Source organism: Lithobates pipiens, unplaced genomic scaffold (assembly GCF_037356315.1).
Source record: "Lithobates pipiens isolate NorthernLeopardFrog02 unplaced genomic scaffold, aLitPip1_a1.2 Scaffold_23, whole genome shotgun sequence".
Taxonomy (NCBI): domain Eukaryota; kingdom Metazoa; phylum Chordata; class Amphibia; order Anura; family Ranidae; genus Lithobates; species Lithobates pipiens.
Genome location: NW_027507785.1, coordinates 55002966 through 55027154, shown reverse-complemented (window position 1 = coordinate 55027154; position 24189 = coordinate 55002966). Strand labels below are relative to the sequence as shown.

Below are 24189 nucleotides of genomic sequence, written 5' to 3'. Positions count from 1 at the left end.
CAGTATTGTATTGGGAAAAGATGGTACAGGTGAGCTTTGCTCTCCTCTTATTTGGTCCGTTACCTTACGGTGCTTTTGTGGAATACAGGTGCACTTTTGGGACTTGTCTACTCTTGGAAAGCTGTGAAACTATGGCATACCTGCTGAACCTGAAGCACGAGGACACGCTCCTTGGCAAGTTCTGGGGACAGAACCTCAAAACACAGAAGTACATCTGACGGAGAGACAGAGTCCACAGAGCAAGACGGCCTGAACATGCGGTGGAAGCGGTGTTTCGCTACCTAAGAGAAGGGAAATTTAAAAAATAACTAAGATGGCACAATTCATGTAATAACAACGTTTATTTCGTGTTTTATCTTGGCAATCTAATATAAAATATCCCATTAAAATAAAAAAAACAAATATAAAATCACATTAAAATATAAAAAATATAATTCCTTGTTAGATTTTTAACATACAATTCACAGAGAGTAGGTTTTGCAATCAGGCCTCATGCACACGGACGTTTTTTACAGCCGCTTTTTTGAGCTTTTTTTGCAGCTTAAAGCGGGAGTCCGCGTTTTTATTTTTTTTTTTTAAAAGCCAGCAGCTACAAATACTGCAGCTGCTGACTTTTAAAATAGTGACACTTACCTGTCCAGCGCACCCGCGATGTCGGCACCCGAAGCCGATCTCTAGATCGTCTCTCGGGTCCTGCCGCCACCATCTTGGGTATGGGAGTCAGGAAATGGAGCCTTTCGGCTTCATTTCCCGGTTCACTACTGCGCATGCGCGAGTTGCGCTGCGCAATAAGGACGGTCCCCGCTGCCTCTGGGATCTGTGTGTTTCCCAGCAGGCAGCGGGGCACTTGCGGAAAGGGGCGTAATCTACGCCCCTTTCCGCAGAGAGCTATCCCGGAAGTGGGTGCAGATACCTGTTAGTCTATGGCTTCATGCCCACCTAGGCGTTTTTGAGCTGCAAATGGCATAGGCGTTTTTAAGCTGTAAAAAAAAAAACCAGGACCAGTTCGTTCCGTGGCGCGGAGCTAGAGCTGTAAAAACGCGAATTGCGGAAAAACGCGCATAAACGCATAAAATATTTTCTTTGTTTTCTGTGGCATTGTGGGAAATTTGGGAGTGCTATAGCCAAGAGATGTGTTTCTTTAAAAAAAATGCTACTTAACGCTAAAAAACGCGCAAAAACGCCAATGCAAAATGCGGTAAAAAATTGTGTTTTTAACGCCGATTTTTCCAGGTGTCAGAGCTAGCTTTGCAGCCAGTTTTTTTAAAACGTCCATATGCATGAGCACTCAATCTAAAGCTTGACATACAGGTTACAATCGAACTGATTGCACGTCTTTTAGTTTTGCCACCATACAGTTGAGAGACCACCTTTAAAAAAGACATTTAAATTTAGATCCACTCAGGGTAGCCCCCACACGAGATCTTAGTAAAGGCTAAACAAGATTGTACTGAGGACAGCTTTAGAATATGTTTGGTCTTACCTCGGCCAACCTCAGGTTTTCCATCTTAACTCTCACACTCTGAGAGATGGACTCGAGGACATCTGAAGCGCTAGAGTTCTCTTTACTGATACTGACCAAAAACTGCAGAGAGATGTAAAAATAAGAAATTAAACTGCGCCATTGTCTTTGCTCAGCAAATATTTATTGCATTTCACGCATACATGGGCCATTTTCCCAAGAATGCAGTTCAGTTATAACACCACTGCAAAGCGTGAGGTTATCAATTGTTGGTGGGGGTGATGTCACACTTTGCTGGTAACAGGTACACTTTAATACCGCAGCAGTCTCACCTTAATGGGTTTTTTATGGGGCTCCTTTGCAAAATAGTAGACGGTGAGGACCTTCTGCTTCTGTGGTAAGGGCACTGGTAGGTACAGGAAGGGATCAAATGTAATAGACACCTGTTTAAATACAAAAATCTTTGTCAGGAATTTAAAAGTAGTTTAAATATTCTTCTGTATCCAAAACCAGAATATCAGCTTACAGTATAAAAATTGTACACAGTTGCCTCAGCATGGCAAGATGTGGCTACCTTGGGTCAATCATTTTCTACCTCCTAACTTTGACAGTCGCCTCTTGGAACCTTGACCCTACTCACCTTCTGCAAGATGACAACGACCACTGACCTGGGCCCGCATGGGCCACCCGACCGTGTCTCCTCCGACTACTCTATCCCACTTCCCCCTCTTTATTCTGTCATCTTACTCCACATCTTCCTCCTCTACACCCTCTTAAAGAGGAAGTAAACCCTGATGAGTTTACTTCCTCTTTCATTCCCTGCAAAGGCAAAGCATAATGGACTACTATGCATCGCATACTACCCCATTATGTGTCACTTACCTGACACAGGAGCCAGCGATGTCATCGCTGTCCCCTGTAGTCCGGCGCATCCATCTTCTCGACGGGGTCTTGCAGCTCCGCCGCTGTCATTCGGCGAAGCCGTGATGACGTCACTCACGCGCATGCACACGGGAGCCGACACGCGCGGCAGCTCCGTCGTTGAAAATGCCGCGCTCAGTGCGCCTGCACGCCGTAGACAGCGGTGCCTGTATTCAGGCAAATATCTTCTAAACCGTATAGGTTTAGGAGATATTTCTTGGACCTACAGGTAAGCCTTAATCTAGGCTTACCTGTAGGTCAAAGTGTGTTGTAAGGGTTTACAACCACTTTAAAGAAATGTTACTCAGTCAGTACAAGGCTTCCAACGCAATACTACGATCATTGTCCCTGGAGTAACCCAATTAGCTGTCCCCCCTAGGTTCCAGGACACCTAGTTCCTCATCAAGCTTGCTCCACCTACAATGCTTATCTCCAGACAATGGACTAGACCTCGGTGCTACCCCCGAGATATAATGTATGACTCTCAGCTGTACCCTTGTTAAACGCATCTGTTTGTTGGCATCACTTGTTTCTGTCCTGAATTGTACTGTGTATTTATGTTGAAAAGCAATAATAAAAATGTTTGAAAAGAAAAATTGTACACAGGTCAGATGGCATAGCTAAAATTATAAGAAAAAGTATTATTTTCTGTTCTATAATAAAAGTATCATCAAAAAACAAATCCTTCAATCCAATCCCAGTCTGGATGCCTAGGCTAAATTTAGCAGCATTGGTATGCACTGGTTAAATTGACTATAGCGCTAACAGTAATGTGCGTCTCCTAATTACATTTTTATTGTCTCATGTAAGGATTTCAACTGGTACACCGATTTAAAGAAAAATAAAGAAAAACAAAAACACGCTGGCAAATGGCAAAAAAAAATAAAAAAAATAAAATAAAACACAACACACACTACAATTGTATCAGACAATTACAGTATTAAACAAAAGCACACTGCCATCTACAGGATTTTGTTTTTTGTTTTAACCATATTTTCTTTATTGATTCTCCTGATAAACCTGCATGCCATAGAATAGAAAAATCATCTCAATACAAAACAAGTCACAATCAAAAAAAAATAAATAAAAAAATAAAAATAAAAAAAAAAGCATAGCACCTGAAAACGTTAAAAAAAAAAAAAAAAAAAAAGTTTTAAATATACATTCTAATCCAAGCCTTCCCTCTGGTCAAAAAAACTGTTCCAACATTCTTGAGCATCTTATATTCTCAGCAATTCAATGCCGAACCGGGTACCTGAAGCCAGTCTGTCTAAATCTTTTGAAATTGGCTAAAGCCTCGTACACATGATCAGATTGTTGGCCAACAAGGCGTCAGACTTTTGTCCGAAGGGCGTGTGCCAGGAACTTGTTTTCCATACTAACGGTACACAATTATGGGCCAACAAACACGAACGTAGTGACATACTACGAGGAATTTCAGCTCTTAAAACGCACCCCCCCCCCCGGGCACCTTCTACTAATGTCGTGTTTGGTAAGCATTAATTCCGAGCATGCGTGTTTGTACTTTGGACTTTTGTGTGACGGACTTGTGTACACACGATAGGAAAATCTGGCAACAGACCGTTGTCCGCTGAAAATTTACTAGCCTGCCATCCAACATTTGTTGGCGGAAAGTCGGACAATTGTCTGATGGAGCGTACCAACAGTAAGATTTTAGGCAGTCTGTCATAACACAATGTCCCTGACAAAAATCAGATCGTGTGTACGAGGCTTAAAGCTCCCCTATGCCGAAAACACAACCGCTACTTTCAACTTCTTTCAATTTCACTGTCGACATCCATTCTCCCAGTGTAGGCAAGTTATCCCTGAGGCTGGGTTCACATTGGTGCGATATGCGGAAAGCCCTGCGAATCCACTGCAGGTTCCCACATCGCACCTGATTTGCAGGCAGTTCGCACTGCCTTATGCGAACCGCTGGGAGTGTGAATACAAAGTTAATGACACCCCCAGATCGGTTCGCACATCGCAGTGCAACCTGTCAATTCGGACATGGACCGGATTCTCATGGGTGTTCTGGTGTGGACCAAAAAAAGGTCCTGCACGACTGGTCCAAATGCGATGCAAATTCAGCCATACAGTCTGTATGGCTGAATTTGCATCACATGTGATATGCACAGCGGTGCGGTGCGAATCACATGTGACCTCGCACTGCGCACCAGTGTGAACCCAGCCTGAAGGAACATTACAAACACCTCTGTAGAAAATAATTTGGAGGTAGCTGTGTATGATGAAGGAGTGGGTCACCTAGGAGAACTGCGCTCTTTAAGGGAAACTGTACACAGGTGATGTGCGTTTTACAAGCGTTACTCTTTAGAGTCCATGCACACTAGGCAACTGAAACTTTCCCTGGGGGGAAAGAAAAAGCATTAAAAATGCTTACAGTGGCTCCTATTGCACAATTTTTTGAGAGACTTTATGGGCATTTGCTCCTCTCAAAAATGTGGATTCCGATGGGGCTTTTTATTCTGTCTGAAAACAATTTTCTGCAAATATGCCTGTAAACACTTTAATGTGATGTGCATAGACAAATAAGGTGCTTATACAGACTGAAGGAGAAAAAAAAAAAAAAATTTTTATATATATATATATATATATATATATATATATATATATATATATATATATATATATATATATATATATATATAATATAAATATTATCTATATATATATATATATATATATATATAATATAAATATTATCTATATATATATATATATATATATAATATAAATATTATCTAAATATAAATATATATATATATAATATAAATATTATCTAAATATAAATATTATCTAAATATATACACACACACACACACACACATATATAAAAATATGTGTATGTGAAGATGTGCCCGATCAAGCTACAAAATGAGGTTAGTACTGCATGTGGTGCTGACAACAATGCAATGCTTAGTATGCAGGTCAGTGTCAAAAACAGTGGGCAATCCAGCTTTATACAGCTATTTAATAAAGCAGGGTGTCTTTAGGTCAGTGATGGCGAACCTTGGCACCCCAGATGTTTTGGAACTACATTTCCCATGATGCTCATGCACTCTACAGTGTAGTTGAGCATCATGGGAAATGTAGTTCCAAAACATCTGGGGTGCCAAGGTTCGCCATCACTGCTTTAGGTAAATACTGGCTTTTTGGCGGGACTGATGACATCATACCTATCCAGGAGTGGGTGGTGCTTTGCTTTTTGCCTTTTTTGATTGGTGATGTTCGTTTAGCCACTTTTCATATGGGGCCTATTCTGGTACTCTCCCCTACATGTAAAAAATCATAATACCACCAAAAGAAAGCTCTATTTGTATGAAAAAAATAAAAATTATAAAAATTTCATTTGGGTACAGTGTTGAATGACTGCACAGTGCTGAATAGCAAAACATGCCCTGGTCGTGAAGGAAGTCAAGCGGTTAATGCACTGCAATGACATAATAGAAAGCAAAAAAAAAAAAAAAGTTTAAAAACAAAACCAGCAGGGAACTCCAATGCAAATATAGAAATCCACAATTTATTGTGGATTCTAGAAGATGTGAGCCCTTCCCAAAATAATGACACAAGACACCAGTGATTGCCAAGGTTATATGGGGTCAGACCACACGGCTGCATTGTAGAAAACCAAACACAAGAACATTTAAAGGATAAGTTCACCTTTTCGTTACCTGTTACACCCATACACCCCCATCTTACAGAAAAATACACAGCTGAGGCTGTCAATTACCTGTTGTGTGCAGGGGAATGGGGGCATTTTCCCAGGATTGTCTGGGGGGGTCACATAGACTGTCAGAAGTGACTCATGCAGATAGCAATGAGAGGTGTGACAAAAATCACATAAAGTGCTTTGGAATGACGCTACCACACACTACAGAAGGATATGCTTTGTTGATTTTTCATTTCAGAGGTTTACAAGAACTTTAACTGAGCTTTTTATTTCAAGTTCCACACTGCTCTCTCCAGCTGCTGCCTAAGTGAAGTCCCATAGGACAGAAGGCACTGAGGGAAAGTAGAACGGGAACAGGGACCAGTTTACATCAGAATGCATCACTAGGTAGTTAACACAATACAAAGGACAGCGCAGAGACAGGTCACATCAAGGGGCTTATGTACAAAATGGTTTCAACTGAAGCATTAACCCACCTTAGCACAAACAGGACAGACCAGCTTAGACTTATACTGGCCCTGGAAAAGATCGACCACAAAGGAGTCATTCCTCATCTTATGCCGCAGCCAGGCCTCATCAGCGACCTCCTGTCAGGAAACAATGTAATGCAAGTTCAATTCCATCCAGAAAATTTTGCTCCCAACAACATCTGGTGTTAAAAGATCCCTGCTCTTAGCAATTCGTCAATCTGAAAAATCTACAGGCAGTCCCCGGGTTCAGAACAAGATAGGTTCTGTATGTTTGTTCTTAAAGCGGGAGTCCGCTGGGAGTTCCGCCGTTTTTTTTTTGTTTTTTTTTAAAGCCAGCAGCTACGAATACTGCAGCTGCTGACTTTTAAAATAATGACACTTACCCGCCCAGCGTGCCCGCGATGTCGTCACCCGAAGCCGATCTCTTGATCGTCTCTCGGGTGCCGCCGCCGCCATCTTGGCTATGGGAATCAGGAAGTGGAGCCTTTCGGCTTCATTTCCCGGTTCCCTACTGCGCATGTGTGAGTCGCGCTGCGCAATAAGGATGGTCCCCGCTGTCTCTGGGATCCGTGTGTTTCCCAGCAGGCAGCAGGGGGACTTTCGGAAAGGGACGTGGATTCTGCGGAAAGGGGCATACCTTCTGCAGAATCTACGCCGGAAGTGGGTGCAGATACCTGTACTGTACAGGTACCTGCACCCCCCTCCCCCCTGAAAGGTGCCAATTGTGGCGCCGGAGGGGGGATTCCAATGAGCGGAAGGTCCACTTTAGGGTGGACCTCCGCTTTAAAGGGTAAGTTCACCTTACAGAAAAAAAACGTAAGGTGAACTTGCTTCAGAGTGCCCCAAAAGCAAGCTGCAAATTATAGTATATCGTGCCCACATAAGTAAGGTAAAAAAACTTCTGCCTTTAGACCCACTCACTTCCTGCCCAGGACTACATGTTCCATGAGGAATTGCTCCTCACACATTCACAAGTTCACAGGCACTTACTGACATGTATGGACGGTGTACTGAGCTGTATGTGTGTTGCACTGTATTTCCTGATATGTAAACAAATAATGCATTCTGTATGCAGGCCAACTAATCGTCTGACCGATTAATCGATTATGAAAATAGTTGACAACCATTTTCATAATCGATTCGTTGTCGATCAATTAGTGGTTTCAGCCCTAATGTAATTGGTCGGCGCCGTCACATGGGTGGCGCTGACCAATCATAAGCCGTGTAGCCAGTCATCTCAGTGGGAAAGAAGAGGGTAGAAAGCTGAGAGGATTTCTAAGCGCTGGAGCCATGAGGCGGCTATGCTGGGGCTTAGAACGGGCGATTACCGCCATTCAGGTCAGCGGACTGGGGCGGGGTAGGAGGGTGAGGGTCCTGTATGAGTTCACCTTACAGCTTTTTCTGTAAAGGTGAACACACACTTTAAGTTGAATTTGTAAGTTGGAACAGGAACATTTAAGTGCAACTACAGCCCAAAAAATATTTTTACTTTTTGGATAGCATAGGGAAGGGTTAACTTGCCATACAGTGATGTGGGATTGCTGACAGGTCTGCTGGACATTAGGTGGCAGTATGCGGTGAGCAGAAAGATGGGCACTCGGCAGTTTTTGGGACCAGCACGATGCCACGCTGTCTCCATTATTAAGTATGAGTTGTATGTAAGTCGGATGTTTGTACCTCGGGAATTGCCTGTATTTCATTTATCAGTGGTGCATGTTGGACTGATTGATGAGTCAGTCCATACAAAATAATTATTTCTGTTATCACTGGTGTCGGTTGGGCAACTTTTAGGCCCCTTTCACACAGCGCGAATCCGCTCAGCAGGCTCTGCTAGCTCAGCGGGAGATGGATCCATGATCCCCGCTGAGCAGGCGGAGGACAGGTTCGTCTCTGCTCACTGTGCAGGGACAGACCTGTCAGAGCCCCGCTGGTTTCTATGGGAAGATCGGATGAAAAAATGGACAGCATGTCAGTTTTCACGTCTGTTTGGATCGGACGGCAGGTGGGTGCCAGCGGACACATTTCCGCTGACATCCGCCTGCCCATACAACTCAATGAGTGGCCCGGTGTGGACAGGCGGATCCGAGTGGGTCTATCATGTGAAAGGGGCCTTATAATAAACTGATATCCAACACGTTTGGCGGGTAACCTTTCCTTTTAAATCTGCAGAGCTGTAATTCTCTGCAATGCAGTATGGGAACCTGGAAGTGTTTTGTAAACAGAAAGCCTAATTAAAACCAAAACAAAGTTTGGCCTTTAGTTATACTTTAACATCAGTAACAAATTGATTTTTCAATGAAGTCGAGAGCATTTGTTGTACCTCATCCGGCCTTCCATCTGAATCCACAGTTTCAGTGTATGGCTTGTTTTGAATCCTGTTTAGATCTTCGTGAAGCCCATCCAGGAGGAATGCCATAAACTCCTGGGCATCATGCTGGGCATAACCTGTGAACTGGCTGGCTTTGCTTGCAACGATTGCCTACAGAAAGAGGTTTATGTTATCAAAGATAAATGTTAAATACACATAACAAAAAGCAAAGTCACCAACAATCTGGTTTCTTTGTGGAAATACTGTTCTATTAGCAATACAGAAAGGGATGAAAATAACAGCACAAATATCTGTTCGAACACATCTCACTAAGGGAACGGATGATAGAGAGAAAGTTCACAAGACACGGATATCTACCTTGAGTTTAGATGGCTGGAAGGCGTGATGTGTGCCCTTCCACAGAGCTCTTAACAACACAGCAAAGCTCACTGCAAGACGACCACCGGTCCCTAGAGGGTTGTTGCAGTTGATCTCTGACTCAAATGAATGATCTATAGTAAGAATTGGGATGCAAAAACAATAAGCAGGAAAAACAAAAAAAAATAGAAAACATTGATATTTAAACAAAAGGGAGTCGAAAATCAAAGTACAGCGCATCCGGAAAGTATACACAACGCTTCACTTTTTCCACATTTTGTTACGTTACAGCCTTATTCCAAAATGGATTAAATTCATTATTTTCCTCAAAATTCTACAAACAATACCCCATAATGACAACGTGAAAGAAGTTTGCTTGAAATCTTTGCAAATTTATTAACCCTTTCATGACTAAGCCTATTTTTGACATTTTGGTGTTTACAAGTTAAAATCCATATTTTTTGCTAGAAAATTACTTGGAACCCCCAAAAACATTATATATATTTTTGTTAGCAGAGACTCTAGAGAATAAAACTGAGATTGTTGCAATATTTTATGTCACCCGGTATTTGCGCAGTGGTGTTTTAAACGCAACTTTTTGGGAAAAGGGACACTTTCGTGAATTAAAAAAAAAAAGAAACAGTAAAATTAGCCCAATTTTTTTGCATAATGTGAAAGATAATGTTACGCCGAGTAAATAGATACCAAACATGTCACACTTTATAATTGCATGCACGTCATTCATCGTGGAATGATGACCAAGTACTGTACCTAAAAATCTCAATAGGGGACGCTTTAAATGAGATATATATATATATATATATATATATACTCTATTTTAGTAACATTAACCATGCCGTTTGTCAGTGTACTGAGCAGTGATGTCACCCATATGAATTATTTTTTTTTCACATTAAATAGAGCTTTCTTTTGGTGATATTTAACCACCACTGGGTTTTTTTTTTTTATTCTTCCTAAAAAAAACAAAAAAAAAAAAAGACTGAAAATTTTGAAAAATAAAAATTTTTCATAGTTATAAAATTTTGCAAACAGGTAATTTTTCTCCTTCATTGATGTGCGCTGATGAGGCTGCACTGATGGGTATTGATAGGCTGCACTGGTGAGGCACTGATTGGCAGTCCTGATGGGCACTGGTAAGCACTGTGTGGGACTGACGTCCCATTTACAGAAGCCGGTAATTGGCTTTATTCTTTTCTCCTTAAGCTGTCAGTGTGAGGAAAAAAGAAAAAAGAAAAGCCGAAAAACCGTCTTCTGTTTACATCATGTGATCAGCTGTCATTGGCTAACAGCTGTTTACGTGGTAAAGGGTTGTGTTTAGCCCTTTACCCCGATTTGTGATAAGCCAAGTCCCAAGGACTCAATGAGCTCAGAGCATGCCGCAGGTGGTGCGAGCACGGGAGGACATCCATGGATGCTCTCCCGGTATTTTTAAGCCCGCACTGTAGCCATGTTTTGGCTATAGCGTGGGAGCCAAGTGGTTAACACAATTCTGCCCTTTTGAAGGGATGTAGAAAAGAGAAAATGCACAGGTACAACTGATGTAGGAGAATTTGTTTCATCTCTGTATCAACTGAGCTCAGTCACTTCACTGGGTATATGGAAGGGTTTACAAAACACTTTAACATACCTTGGCACATCAAGCAAATGCAACCCATAAAATGTTTTCCCTTTTGCCTGCTTTTCTCCGGGAACCATCATGGGATTTTTAATGGTTACGCTGGTTTAAATTGCCCAACTTTATTTTTCTAATGTATAGAGCCTAATCAAAGGAAGAATCCTTTTAAAGCGGGAGTCCACCGGGACTCCGCGTTTTTTTTTTTTTTTTTTAAAAGCCAGCAGCTACAAATACTGCAGCTGCTGACTTTTAAAATAGTGACACTTACCTGTCCAGCGCGCCCGCGATGTCGGCACCCGAAGCCGATCTCTAGGTCGCCTGTCAGGTCCTGCCGCCGCCATCTTGGGTATGGGAATCAGGAAATGGAGCCTTTCGGCTTCATTTCCCGGTTGCCTACTGCGCATGCGCGAATCGCGCTGCGCAATAAGGACGCTCCCCGCTGCCTCTGGGATCTGTGTGTTTCCCAGCAGGCAGCGGGGCACTTGCGGGAAGGGGCGGGCACTTGCGGAAAGGGGCGTACGTTACGCCCCTTTCCGCAGAGAGCTATCCCGGAAGTGGGTGCAGTTACCTGGATTATCCAGGTAACTGCACCCCCCTCCCCCCTGAAAGGTGCCGATTGTGGCACCAGAGGAGGGGAGGGTTCCGATGAGCGGAGGTCCACTTTAGGGTGGACCTCCGCTTTATTATAGTATTCCATCTAGGGTAACTCACAATTCCCTATCCGTTATATAAACGTCTAGCAGGACACCATAAAGACAATGTCGTACAACATCAGAACATATTGCTTTTCTCTCTCCTCTCCACGCCCCATTGTGTAAACCAGGGGTTGACAAATTTGTTTGGAATCTAGGAGCCAGCTAAAAAAGTTAGGAGCCAGGTCCGTGACGGCAATCTGGACCTGTCCCTGGCCTGACATGGAGACGAGTGAGGGGAAGATAGCCCCCAGCCCCCCACCTGTCTCCAAGTCATTGCCCATAGCTCTTAGAGGGACATTTTATTATTTTTTATTTTTTTCAAATGACACATTTTTTTTAAATTGCATTTTAGTGTAAATATGAGATGCGAGGTCTCTCTGAACCCAGATCTCATATACAAGAGGACCTGTCATGCTTTTTTCTATTACAAGGGATTTTTACATTCCTTGTAATAGGAATAAAAGTGACACAAATTATTATTATTTTTTTTAAAAGAACAGTGAAAAAAATAAAAATAAAAGTTAAAATAATAATAAAAAAATATTTTAAACGTGCCCTGTCCCGCCAAGCTTACCCCCAGCTGTGCTGCCCCAGGCGCTAGGTCGCTAATTCAAGTCGCAAATGCGACCTGGCGCCCGGGTTTTGTCGAGCCCTGGTGTAAGCTACCAAATGCTTTATAAAAGATGTGTGCCGTATAAAAGTGATACTCTTATTGGACCAACCAAATATGAAGGGCAGCACAAAGGCACACCTCTGTAAATCAAAGGAAGCAAAAAAAAAAAAATTAACAAAATTACTAACCTTGGAAATAGTCCCTAAGCTCCCGTGTGTTGGACAGAGACTGGATAACGCTGTTCATGAAGCAAGTGTTTCCCAGATTAACCAGACCAGTAAAACCTGGCAGGCAGACTCTCTTCTCCTCTTCTTCCTGTGCGCTATCGCTGCTGATAGCGCTGTGCGTCATAGGAGGGACCATGCATGTTGGTTTGGGCTATGGACAAGAAATGCACCATTAAATATGCAGCTTAGATTGGATGCATTTTCCATTCAAACCCAACGCAGGAAAAAAAAAAAAAACGCAGTTTCTATCAAATATGAATTTTCTTTTAAGCGACTCTTTCACAGCAGACATGCTTCCCCACTGCTGACCACAGGTGTTACATGTTACATTGCCTTATTACTGCAGGCCAGGACAGGGAAGGGGGGCAATAGGGAAGTATCAGTATTTGATCCCATTGATTTAACAGTTTCAAAAATTCCTGGAACATGCAGCACCATTGCAGTTGACGATAAAACAAACCTGGGCCAAGATAGCAGCTTGCTTGGCTGAAAATGATAGGAGGGTTTAGTTCCGATTTAGGGCTCGTTCACACCATATGTGCATGAAAACGGATCGAAACTTATGTGAAAACTGTACCCATTTCACTTGCAGAGACATCGATTTTCATGCACATCAGTTATGTGCCCTATTCACAGCAATGTTCATGTCATGTCAGTTTGCTTCCCGCGCAGAACACTGCATACACGTTGCAGATTCCTGCTCAGAAAAAAATCTGCACAGTGTAGTGTACATAGGGCACATAGAGAACCCATTTTTTTTTTCGGGGGGGGTTGAGCCCTAGCAGAACGCATGTAGAAAAACTGACGTCTCAGCACCATGGTGTGAACAAGGCCTTAAAGGGGAGTTCCACCCAGAAGAGGAACTTTCGCTTTAAGCACTACTCACCCCCTTACATGCTACATTTGGCATTTTTGTTTGGGAGGGGGAGATAGTGGGTACCAGGTTTTGACAGGTACTGCCTGACCCACTTCCTCCTTCCATCTTCTGGCTGCCTAGGCATCTCCTCCTCTCCCTCTCTCTGCAATCTTCTGGGACACATCACTGGTCCCAGAAGATTGCCTGACCACTAGAAGAGCGCAGAGAGACTCGCGTAGTGCACGCCTGGCTGTGAAGCCGCAAACTGTCACAGCCAGGTGCCCACAGTTGCAATGACAGCGCCGCGGAGAGGAGGGGGAGAGGAGCGAGGCTTCAGGCAGCCACATCGCTAAACCGTGGGATAGGTGAGTGTGTTTATTAAAAGTCAGCAGCTACACTTTTTGTAGTTGCTGACTTAATAAACTGAAAAAAGTTAATTTAAGTGTAGATTTGGGGGAAAAAAAAAAGCTATTTAGTAAATTTCTGCTACACATTTTCCTTTGTTTTAGATCTACAAATACAGTAAAATATCTACAGTATTTATCTGTAGAGATCCAATGTCGGGATCCGCCCAGATGCATGATCGACAGATGGCGTAGCCCCTCCATTCACTGCCGAGAGCCTTAACCAGTCAATCCCTCCCCCTCCACAGCCCGGCGCTTCAGTGAGCACTGGAGGGGCAAAGTTCAGACCTGGTGACTGACAGTCACCACTTTGTGCTCAGAGAAGTCCCAAGAACTGAGCAATCAACAATCTTTGATGGCTCAGTTCTCAGTGTAAAGAAGGCAGGGGACAGCTACAGCATTGGATCGATGCTGCAGCCATCTAGGCGAGTATGTATATATTTTTTTTCACATTCCCACACTTCTCTTGTTTGGCCTGACAATGCTGCCTCAGCTGCAATGAAATGGTCAGCCCTGTCTGAATTGTCTCCTGCTTAAAGGGTTACTAAACCCTCTATTTAAAAAACAAAAAAAAAAAAAAAACATTTTCTACTTGCCTCCTCTGTGCAGTTGGTTTTGCACAGAGTGGCCCCGATCCTCCTCTTCTTCAGAGCCTCTCCTCTTCTCGAGTACCCCATCCGAGAAGCGCAGCAGGACTCGATCTGCCCCCATGTCACTGGATTTGATTGACAGCAGTGGGAGTCAATGGCTTCACTGCTGTCAATCTATCCAATCAGGACACGAGACACCGGCTAGAGCTGGTGCGCTCGTCTCTGGGGGGGCTGCTGCATGACAGAAGGTTGTTTTTTTTTAACCTAATGCATAGAATGCATTAAGGTGAAAAAACACAAGGGTTTACAACCCCTTTAACTACAAAATTCCCTTTTCCATAAACCCCACAATTTACATTCTCTGCACTCAGTCCCCCTCCCGCACAGGCTGCCTTGCTTTGCTAAGCCATAAGACCAACATAGACACTGAAAGCGCCACACCACAGCCTGCCATTTATGAATGGGCCATAAAAAAAAAACAAAAAAAAAAATAAAAAAACACCAGGTCACGGTATGGAAGAACCATGCACAGTATAACGGAGAGTGATACTGGTTATAAATGGGCCTCTTAATACAGAAGGACAACATTTCTGTCAAAAACAAACAGTGAAAACGGCTGCTCTGGATACTTACAGAAGGCAGAAGTGGCTCTGATTTTACAGAGACGTGATCAGCTGGCGTTCTTGGTGCAACCTTCTCCAGACTGGCCTCTTCTGCCCGGGGCTTCTCCTTCTCAACGCCTCTGGCCTCCTCTTTACTGGACAGAGCATGCTGGTTATTTCCCGGCTGTGTTTTATCGAGGGGGGCAGGACTTGCAGGCATCGCCACCTTTGCACCACCCACTGCACCTTAAAAATGGCCAAGGACACTCTGTTTAGCAGCAAGTTTGTGCATTTATAAAAAGCTTTACTCCAATTTGAATAAAAAAAAAAAAAAAAAAAAAAAAACACAATTTGAAACATTACAACTCACTCTGGGTGATCAAAAAAAAATATATATATACAGAAGAGCCGTAATGTAATAAATTTCAACACAAACGGGCCAGATGTAACCCCTTAAAGTGGTTGTAAAGCACTGAAATTAAAAATGAACAAAGCATATCAATCTATAGTCTGTCTCAGCCCAACACACCTAGTGTGGTTCCATCTGCATCAATTTAACTTGACACTAAGAAGTGCGGGAGACTGCCCCACCCCTCCTCCAGCACACAGCAAGTGACCGATAGCCTCAGCAGTGCATGTTTTTCTATGAGTATGTGGTGGTGGGGGGGGGGGGGGGTGACCTTTCCCTCCACCCAGATCTCAGATTACACTGAGCTCGCCTCTCATACAGTGCATTGTATGACATCAGATTCCCCCGGATTCCCCCCTCTGGAGCTGAGAAAAAAAAGCCTCTGATCTGTGCGTTTAGAAGACGGCAGATAAACAGGTACAACATATGTTGAATGATTTGTTTAATCTCTGTGGATCACATGAGGCCAGTCCCTTCACTAGTGAGGGTTTACAACCACTTTAAAAAAACATCTAAATCAGGTCAGTAAAGCATTAGAGTTGTAACATTAAATCTGCCAATTCAAAGGTGGCCCATGCATGAGTGTGTGTCATTTCAAACATTTCCCTGAAGAAGTATGGTATTCTGATGTCACAGTCCATAGCAGGCTGCCACGGTCAACAGTAGGATGTCAAGTTTTTGTAAGGTCATTGGAGGTTTAGGGGCAAGTCACACTGCCCCTCCATGAAAATCACAAAGCAGCCAGAACAATTGACCGCTCCGGCTGCTCTGCGCTGCTGCCTGGCTAGGGGGCAGTGTGGTGCATGATTCAGCTCACGGCACGTCCCCCTTTTCTTTTTTTTAACAAACTTTATGTGTCCTGTAGAAAACATAAAACTTCATACATTGCAATGTCGGACGTCGTAATGCGATTACATTGCATTGCGATTCGGCCCAGTGTGCTATATAAAATGCAGCAGGTTTGCATTTTAGCGCTGCACTAGGCTTTGTTACAGTGCGAATGGGACACACAGGTAACAATCGTTTCCTGTGTCCCTGTGATGACATACTGCGGTAAAAAGTCTGTCACCGGATAGTGTGAATTGGCCCTTAATATAACCTGAAATTTGAGGAAATAGATTTACACCATTTTGGCAAGTACTTTCATGTTTCATTCAGCACTCCGTCGTGGATGGTCTTTCACTGAGGTAGTCAAGTTTTGTACTTAAAGCAGAGTTCCACCCATTTAAAAGTCAGCAGCTACCAAAAGTTTAGCTGCTGACTTTTAATAATCAGACACTTACCTGTCCCACGGTCCAGTGATGCGGGCGCTCGGTGCCTCGCTCCTCTCCGAGGCGCCAGCATTCTGTGTGCGCCCGGCTGTGCCTTCGCAGCCGGGGGCGCATGCAGTGAATGGCCCGGCAATCTTCTGGGACCTGTGACGTGTCCCAGAAGATTGCAGGGAGGGAGGTGGGAGAGGTGATCTTCCTTCCGGCGCCGTGGAGCCTAGGGAGGAAGTGGGATCTCGGTGACTGTAAAAACAGGGTACCCACTCCTCCCCCCAAAAAAACGACATGCCAAATGTGGCATGTCAGGGGGTCGCCTGCACTTAAAGCGGAAGTTCCCTTTTTGGGTGCATGTGATCAGCAGAGCCAATCAGCACAGTCCAGACAGAGGGTCAGGGGCCATGCAGCCTCATAGGACAGTCAGAGCAGAATGAAAAACGCCTCCTACAAGTTTTAACCAGACACTGATAGAAGTCACAAGACTGCTATATACTGCTGATGAGAAAAAGTATTTAGCCGTTTATATTTAGGCTACTTTCACACTGAGGCCAGGGCGTTAGCAGTAAAGCGCCCCGCTAGTTTTAACCCCTGCTAGCGGCCGAGGAACAGGTTAATAGGGCCTCTCTTTTGCGGCGCTACGGCCCAATTATTTTAATGGGCAGGAGCCATGGTATACACCGCTCCTCCACTGCCCCAAAGATGCTGCTTGCAGGACTTTCTTTCCTGTCCTGCAAGCGCAGGGCCCCAGTGTGAAAGCACTCGGGCTCCCACATTGGGGCTGCAGAAGAGGCAGTTTACAGGTGTTATTTGTAAAATGTCTCGGGGTGAAAGGGGAGTTACTAAAATAATTGCATTTCCCAGGGTCCCAGGTTTAATATCAGTCTTTATTACAATGCCACGGGGTATACCATGGGGTCAAATACTGAGTTTTGATAGGTCACAGCACAAAGTCTGATGTCACAGTGAGTGCTGTGTTGTTACAGCCTACATAATATTTCCCAGAATCCACTGTATTGTCACTATTGGTAACAACTGTGGTCTGACAGCACGGCTATGTGATGTCACAATCTCTATTATGTTATAGCAAGTGTTGCTATGTCATAGGTAACATTCAAGAATTGAACTACCAACTACTTTGATGTCACTGTATTGTGAGGTGAATAATCCTTTAAAATGTCATCATGTAGTAAAAAAAAATAAAAAAAATAAAAAAAACGGTAGAATTCAGGGTTCAGACCTTGTGTGGTTGGCGCCTCAAGGCCTCCCCATCTCTGGCACTGTTTCTTCTGTAGGGAGATATCAATTCGAGAGCCTGTGAAGTTGAATCTGCACAAATCTGGCTCTATAAGGTTTCTAGAAGAGAAAATACGATTAAATGCCTGAAACCAAATTCCAGCAGAAACACAGACATGTCAGAATACAAAACATCTCACCTGAGTTTCACCTGCCATCTGAAGACTTGGTCAGGACCACAACCAGGGTGGAGCCTTAGAAAGTTGGGATCGCTACAAAAACAAAAATGATTAAGATTTAGATTAAGATTTGCTTCAGGTTTCACAAATAAAAAGTTCAGTTTGTTCTTGAAAAGTAATGCAGCAATTCAATTACCAAATGCAACAAGTGGAAATTCACAAAATTATTATTGACACTGCAGCACATCAAACCATGCAAAAGTTCACCTTTAAGAAAAAAAATAATAAATGCATAGTTTTTCTGGTAAAATGTGCCCCCCCCCCACCCGCCACCAAAGCCTGAAAAGCATTGCACCTACAAATCAGTGGATCCTGAGTGCAATGTCAGGCTCCTGCAGACACTTCCTCTGCCCATACCTCTGCACCAGCTTCCACTTGGAAAGCTTAAAGTGGTTGTAAACCCTTACAAACCACTTTGACCTACAGGTAAGCCTAGATTAAGGCTTACCTGTAGGTCCAAGAAATATCTCCTAAACCTATATGGTTTAGGAGATATTTGCCCGAAAACAGGCACCGCTGTCTACGGCGCATGCGCCGTAGACAGCGGCGCGCAGGCGCACTGAGCGCGGCACTTCCAAGAATGGAGCTGCCGCGCTTGTGTCGACTCCCGTGCGCATGCGCGGGAGTGACGTAATCGCGGCTTCGCCGAATGACAGCGGCGGAGCTGCGAGACCCCACCAACAAGATGGGTGCGGCATACTACAGGGGACAGCGGCGACTTTGCTGGCTCCTTTGTCAGGTAAGTGACACATAATGGGGTAGTATGCGATGCATAGTAGTCCATTATGCTTTGCCTTTGCAGGGAATGAAAGAGGAAGTAAACTCATCAGGGTTTACTTCCTCTTTAAAGGAGTTATAAAGCCTAAATATTTTTATTTTTTATTTTTACTTATCTTTTAACTTAACCCCCTTTTACTCATCTCTATCCCTCATTTGGTCCAGCACGGTGCTCATCTGCAGCTCTTCTCTCCCCTCGCTTCCTGGTCTCACTGGTTTTGCTGAGGCAGCAGTCGTCAATCAAAGCCAGTGATGATGGAGCAGGGGTGGGGGGCCCAAGTCCCGTTGTCTGTGTCAACAGACACAGACAGCGAGGCTCAGGAGCGAGCCCACACAAGTTCCCCCCCCAAAGAAAGCTGCTTTCTATGTGGGCAATTAGAGAGGAAGAGCCAGGAGCAATGGCAGGGGACCCGAGAAAAGGAGGTGCAGGGCAGCCGTGGTAAGTACGGCATTAACCCGTTTGTTACTTAACGACCGTCCGCCATGTACTGCAGACGGGTGACCACTGTAGGCAAAGTGGCATACTTGTACGTAGCTACCTACTTCCGAGTGTCGGAATATGACCCCCCCCCCCCCGGGACCCACTGTGATTGTACGCAGCAGGAGCCTGTTAGCAAGGCTGGGACCTGCTGCTTGGCTGGGACCTGCTGCTTGGCTGTGTACAATCATAGCTCAGAGCTCTGTGTTGACATTCAACACAGAGCTCTGTACACAGGAAACAATCTCTCTCTCTCGCAAGGCAAGGGTAAGAAATGTATAGCTCTATCAGTAAAAGCAGCACACTTTACACACTTTTACCCCTTGCTTGCCCTAGATATTAACCCCTTCCCAGCCAGTGTTACTAGTACAGTGACAGTGTAATCACTGATCTAGTGTCACTGGTGAGGTCAGCGTCAGTCAGTATCAGATTGCCCGCTGCACTATCGCAGTCCCATTAGAGTAGCTGATGACCGCCGTCACTAGTATGAAAAAATAAATAAAATTACAGTATATGAACTATAGTTTGTAGGGCACAATAACGTTCACACAAACCAATCAATGTACATCAATTTGGAATTAATTTTTTTGGCCAAAAAAAGTTTGAGGTATAACTGAGCTATTCTTATAATTCCTTACAACAATTTGTTTTAGTTTGAGTTTTACATGGTTGGCTTTATGGGGGGGGATTTATATCCTCCAGATTACCAAGAGCAAAGGGCCTTTTTTTTTTTGGTGCTTAACGCATTACCAAGTCAAGAGCTCCATTGAGCGGACAGATCCAAAAGGTAGAATTTGTGTCATTTATAGAAACAACTGATAACTTTTGTAGCAGCTTTTACAATAAGCAAACCCCTCGGGGTGAACTACAATTTCTTACCTAGTCTTGAAGATCAGTGTGAAATCCTGCTCCCGAAACAGCACCCGAGAGGTCTCCTTGCAGATCTGCTTGACATAAACATGCACGACAACCACGTCGTTCCCCTTCTCGTAGTGGTCATTCTTCACAAACGTCAGGTTCACATAAGGCTCAGCTTCTATAAACCCAAAGACAACACATTATTCCTCTACCAACGGGAAACACACAGGATTTAATATGCAGGCCCCTGAAAATCCACATATCCAGCAAGGTCATGTGGGGTCTGTCCCCCAATACACAATCTGTACTCCGCAGCTGTCTTTTCTTTAATTGGTCCTTTGTTTGGGCATAAACTACACCCAACAGGTGAGCCAGTGAGTAGTTAACCCCTCTCATTCTGGGCGATATTCATCCATTTTTGTGTTTTTAGTAATCTTAGAAGAAAACCTGTAAGCCCCTGTACACACGGTCGGAGATTCTGCCAACCAAATCCGTCGGATTTTGTCCGTCAGATTTAGTCTGATGAATTGTGTCCGAAACTGTTGCATACACACGGTCGGACTAAGTTGTTGAAAAATCCGATCTTTCAGAACGTGATGACGTAATTTCGTTACGATCGGACTACATTCAGTGTAGTAGCCAATAGCTTTGATGTAGGAATTTGATCTGAGCATGCGTGGCACTTGGTCCGATCAAAATTCTCTACACATGATCGGATTAGGTCCGACCGGCCCAGTTGGTCGGGGAAATATTTCCAATATGTTGGAAAATTGGGTCCGACGGAGATTCGGACGGAATCAGTCCGATGCATACCACACACAGTCGGATTATCTGACGACACGGTCCGATAAGACGCATTCCGACGGATTCTCTGACCGTGTGCATGCGGCATTAGAGTCTGCAAAAGACTGTGGCGGAGGTTCACCTTCCAGCAGGACAACGACCCTAAACAAAGCCAGAGCTACAAAGAAATGGTTCAGATTAAAGCATATTCATGTGTTAGAATGGCCCAGTCAATGTCCAGACCTAAAATCCAATTGAGAATCTGTGGCAAGACTTGAAAATTGCTGTTCACAGACGCTCTCCATCCAATCTGACAGAGCTTGAGATATTTTATAATGAAGAATGGGCAGAAATGTCCCTCTCTAGATGTGCAAAAGCTGGTAGAGACACCCCCAAAAAGACTTGCAATTGCAGAGAAAGGGGGTTCTACAAAGTATTGTGTAGATTGGAATAACAAGTGATGGGGGCAAAAATTATTATATATATATATATATATATATATATATATATATATATATATATATATATATATATATATATATATATATATTATATATTTTTTTTTTTTTTTGCAGTGCAATATCATGTGAGTAGAGCTGCACATTTTTCAAGTTTAATATATAAAAAGCTTGGCACCAACTCAAAACAAATTTAGACATAAACAATCATTTGGTGCATAATAAATAACCCACCAAAAAAAATCAATATAGTGAAATCAAAGATGAGACAGTCCTCAAAAGGAAATCCAAACACCAAAACAGAAAGTTTGTATAGGGACAGGTAATCTTGATTATCCGTGCTCCACCATCACTTGTGTGGGGGAAATACACACTCACCAGATAATCCCATCGTGTGTACCGGCATTGGTTATCGGACGAATGATCGTCCGTTTTGTTTTTGTTTTTTACGCATGCCAGTCTCAGATTGAATCTGAAGAGTTTACTAAAGTCATGAAAATTCTCGTACGACAGAATAAAAATTCAGAAGTGATGTCATGTGTTGTAATGCATATGTATTGCATTTTCGAACGACAGCTGTACTGATGAAACAAAAATCGTAAGTCTGGCATCATCCGGGCATGCACAATATTTTTTCGACCAAATAAAATCGGATTGAACTGTCCTGATCGGTTGTCTCGAAAGCTCTTTACCACTGATCCACGATCTCTATTTTTCGTACGATTTTCTTGTACGTGTGTACAGGGCTCAAGTTAAGTGTAATGAGCCTCGTAATAATCAGATCCTTTGGGAAACGATATGGGTCAGAAGGGAATGATCCTTCACTTCAGCTCAATCCTTAGAAGTCTCCTTATGCTTGTAGTGCAGTGGGCGGGTGCGCACTGAGGTCATTTCTGGTACGCTTGGTTCCGATCTCCGGTGTGTTATTTATAACGCACGCTGCAATTTGGAGGAGCGGTGTCGTTCCTTTCCTACTGGCTGTACATGTTGGCGCTGACTTATTAGCACTCTAAAATGTAAGTGCGCATTTTATCAAAAATGTATACCGGTTTTAATAAACATATTGCGCTATGATAAATATTTTGCTTTTGCCGAGCCTTAATATCATACAAAACATAAAAGGAGACATCTAAGGTTTGAGCTGAAGTGAAGGATCATCCTCCTCTGACCCATATCGCTTCCCAAAGGATCTGATTATTACGAGGCTCATTACACTTCGTTATCTGGTGAGTGTGCATTTCTCCCACACGAGTGATGGTGGGGCATGGATAATCAAGATTACCTGCCACTACACAGACTCTTTGGCGTTTGGATTTCCTTTGAGGACTTTCTTGCTTTTGTTTCACTGTATTGATTTTTTTTTTGTGGGTTATTTATTATGCACCAAATGATTGCTTAGTTCTACAAAATATTGACTCGGGGGCGGAATACAAATGCACAGCACACTTTTCACATATTTATTTGTAATAAAAAAAAAAAAAAAAAAAAAAAAATCTCCCAGGGCTTGACAAATTTGCTTAGAATCTAGGAGCCAGCTGAAAAAGTTAGGAGACAGTTATTTAAATCCTCTGCCCAGCACCCAGAACTGCATGTCTGGGGCATCGGGCAATAAGAATTGCTCATGCCTGATGCCAAGAGAAAAAAAGGACAATATAAAAAAAAAAAAAAAAAAACACACACACACACACACACACACACACACACACACACACACACACAACTTTTTTGTTAGAAGATTTTGCAAATAAGTTTTTTTTCCTCCTGCACTGATAGGCTGCACTGATAGGCTGCACTGATAGGCTGCACTGATAGGCTGCACTGATAGGCTGCACTGAGGTTGGAACTGATGGGCACTGACAGGGGGCACTGATGGGCACCAATAGGCAGCACTGAGGTTGCACTGATGGGAACTGACAGTTGACACTGGCAAGTGGCACTGGCAGATGGCATTGGCACTAATTGGCAGGTGGCACTAATTGCCACTGCTTGGCACTGGCAGGTGGCACTGCTTGGCACTGGCAGGTGGCATTGGTAGATGGCACTAACTGGCACTGGCAGGTGGCACCGATTGGCAAGTGGCACTGGATGGCACTGGCAGGTTTCACAGCCGATAGTGTAACTGTGAAACTGAATGCTCTCTGCAGTGCTGCATCGTGTGAAACTGTAAGGAGAGAGAGGAAGTGACAAATTCAGCGTGATGTCAGAGGTGGGCGGGACCCGGGTGGGCAGGACCCAGCAGCTATCCAGCCAATGATTGGGCTGCTTAAGAAAGGGGTGTGGCCACATACACCTATCGGCCCGCCCAAATAACATCCCATTGGCTGGTGTTGGATAGCTAGGTCCCGCCCACCCCGGTCCCACCTCAATTTTGACAGCTCCTCTCTACATACGGTTTCACACACTGCGGCGCTGCTCTGCCAACAGTGTGCGGAGAAGGGAGGAGGATGTCAGAGGCTGCTGAGGCGCGCTGTCTTCCTGCTCCATTCAGACTACCAGACAGTGCTCTGTGTCTGGAGGCCTCCACAGCCAGCCCTGTAGCAGAGGTACCTGTCAGTGACAAAAACCCAGGCGCCAGGGCACAATTTCTAGTCGCAACGGCGACCTGGCGCCTGGGATTTGTCGAGCCCGGAGATAGAGAGAGATATATATATATATATATATATATCTTTCTATAACTTATTAATATTAATAATAATAATAATAATAAAGGAAGCATGCTAAAAGAAGAACAAGAAGCAGCCACAACAGCGCCCCCAGCAACATCACCAACCTCATCTGCAGATATTGTCCAAACCGTCCTCTGCTCCTCCCAGAACCTCCTCCTGCTCTCTAGCTC

General features: G+C 43.8%; 1 protein-coding gene across 1 annotated transcript in view; it reads right to left on the bottom strand.

Moving 5' to 3' along the window:
- USP19 (ubiquitin specific peptidase 19) overlaps positions 1–24189 on the bottom strand; it is a gene marked incomplete in the record, with an annotated part of 118715 nt that overhangs the window by 56126 nt on the left and 38400 nt on the right. Inside the window, 11 exon segments of the mRNA XM_077451658.1 lie at positions 141–281; positions 1484–1585; positions 1795–1905; positions 6551–6661; positions 8865–9023; positions 9231–9364; positions 12363–12552; positions 14885–15099; positions 17765–17880; positions 17961–18032; positions 20134–20290. Of these exon segments, the coding sequence (XP_077307784.1) occupies positions 141–281; positions 1484–1585; positions 1795–1905; positions 6551–6661; positions 8865–9023; positions 9231–9364; positions 12363–12552; positions 14885–15099; positions 17765–17880; positions 17961–18032; positions 20134–20290 (1508 nt within the window).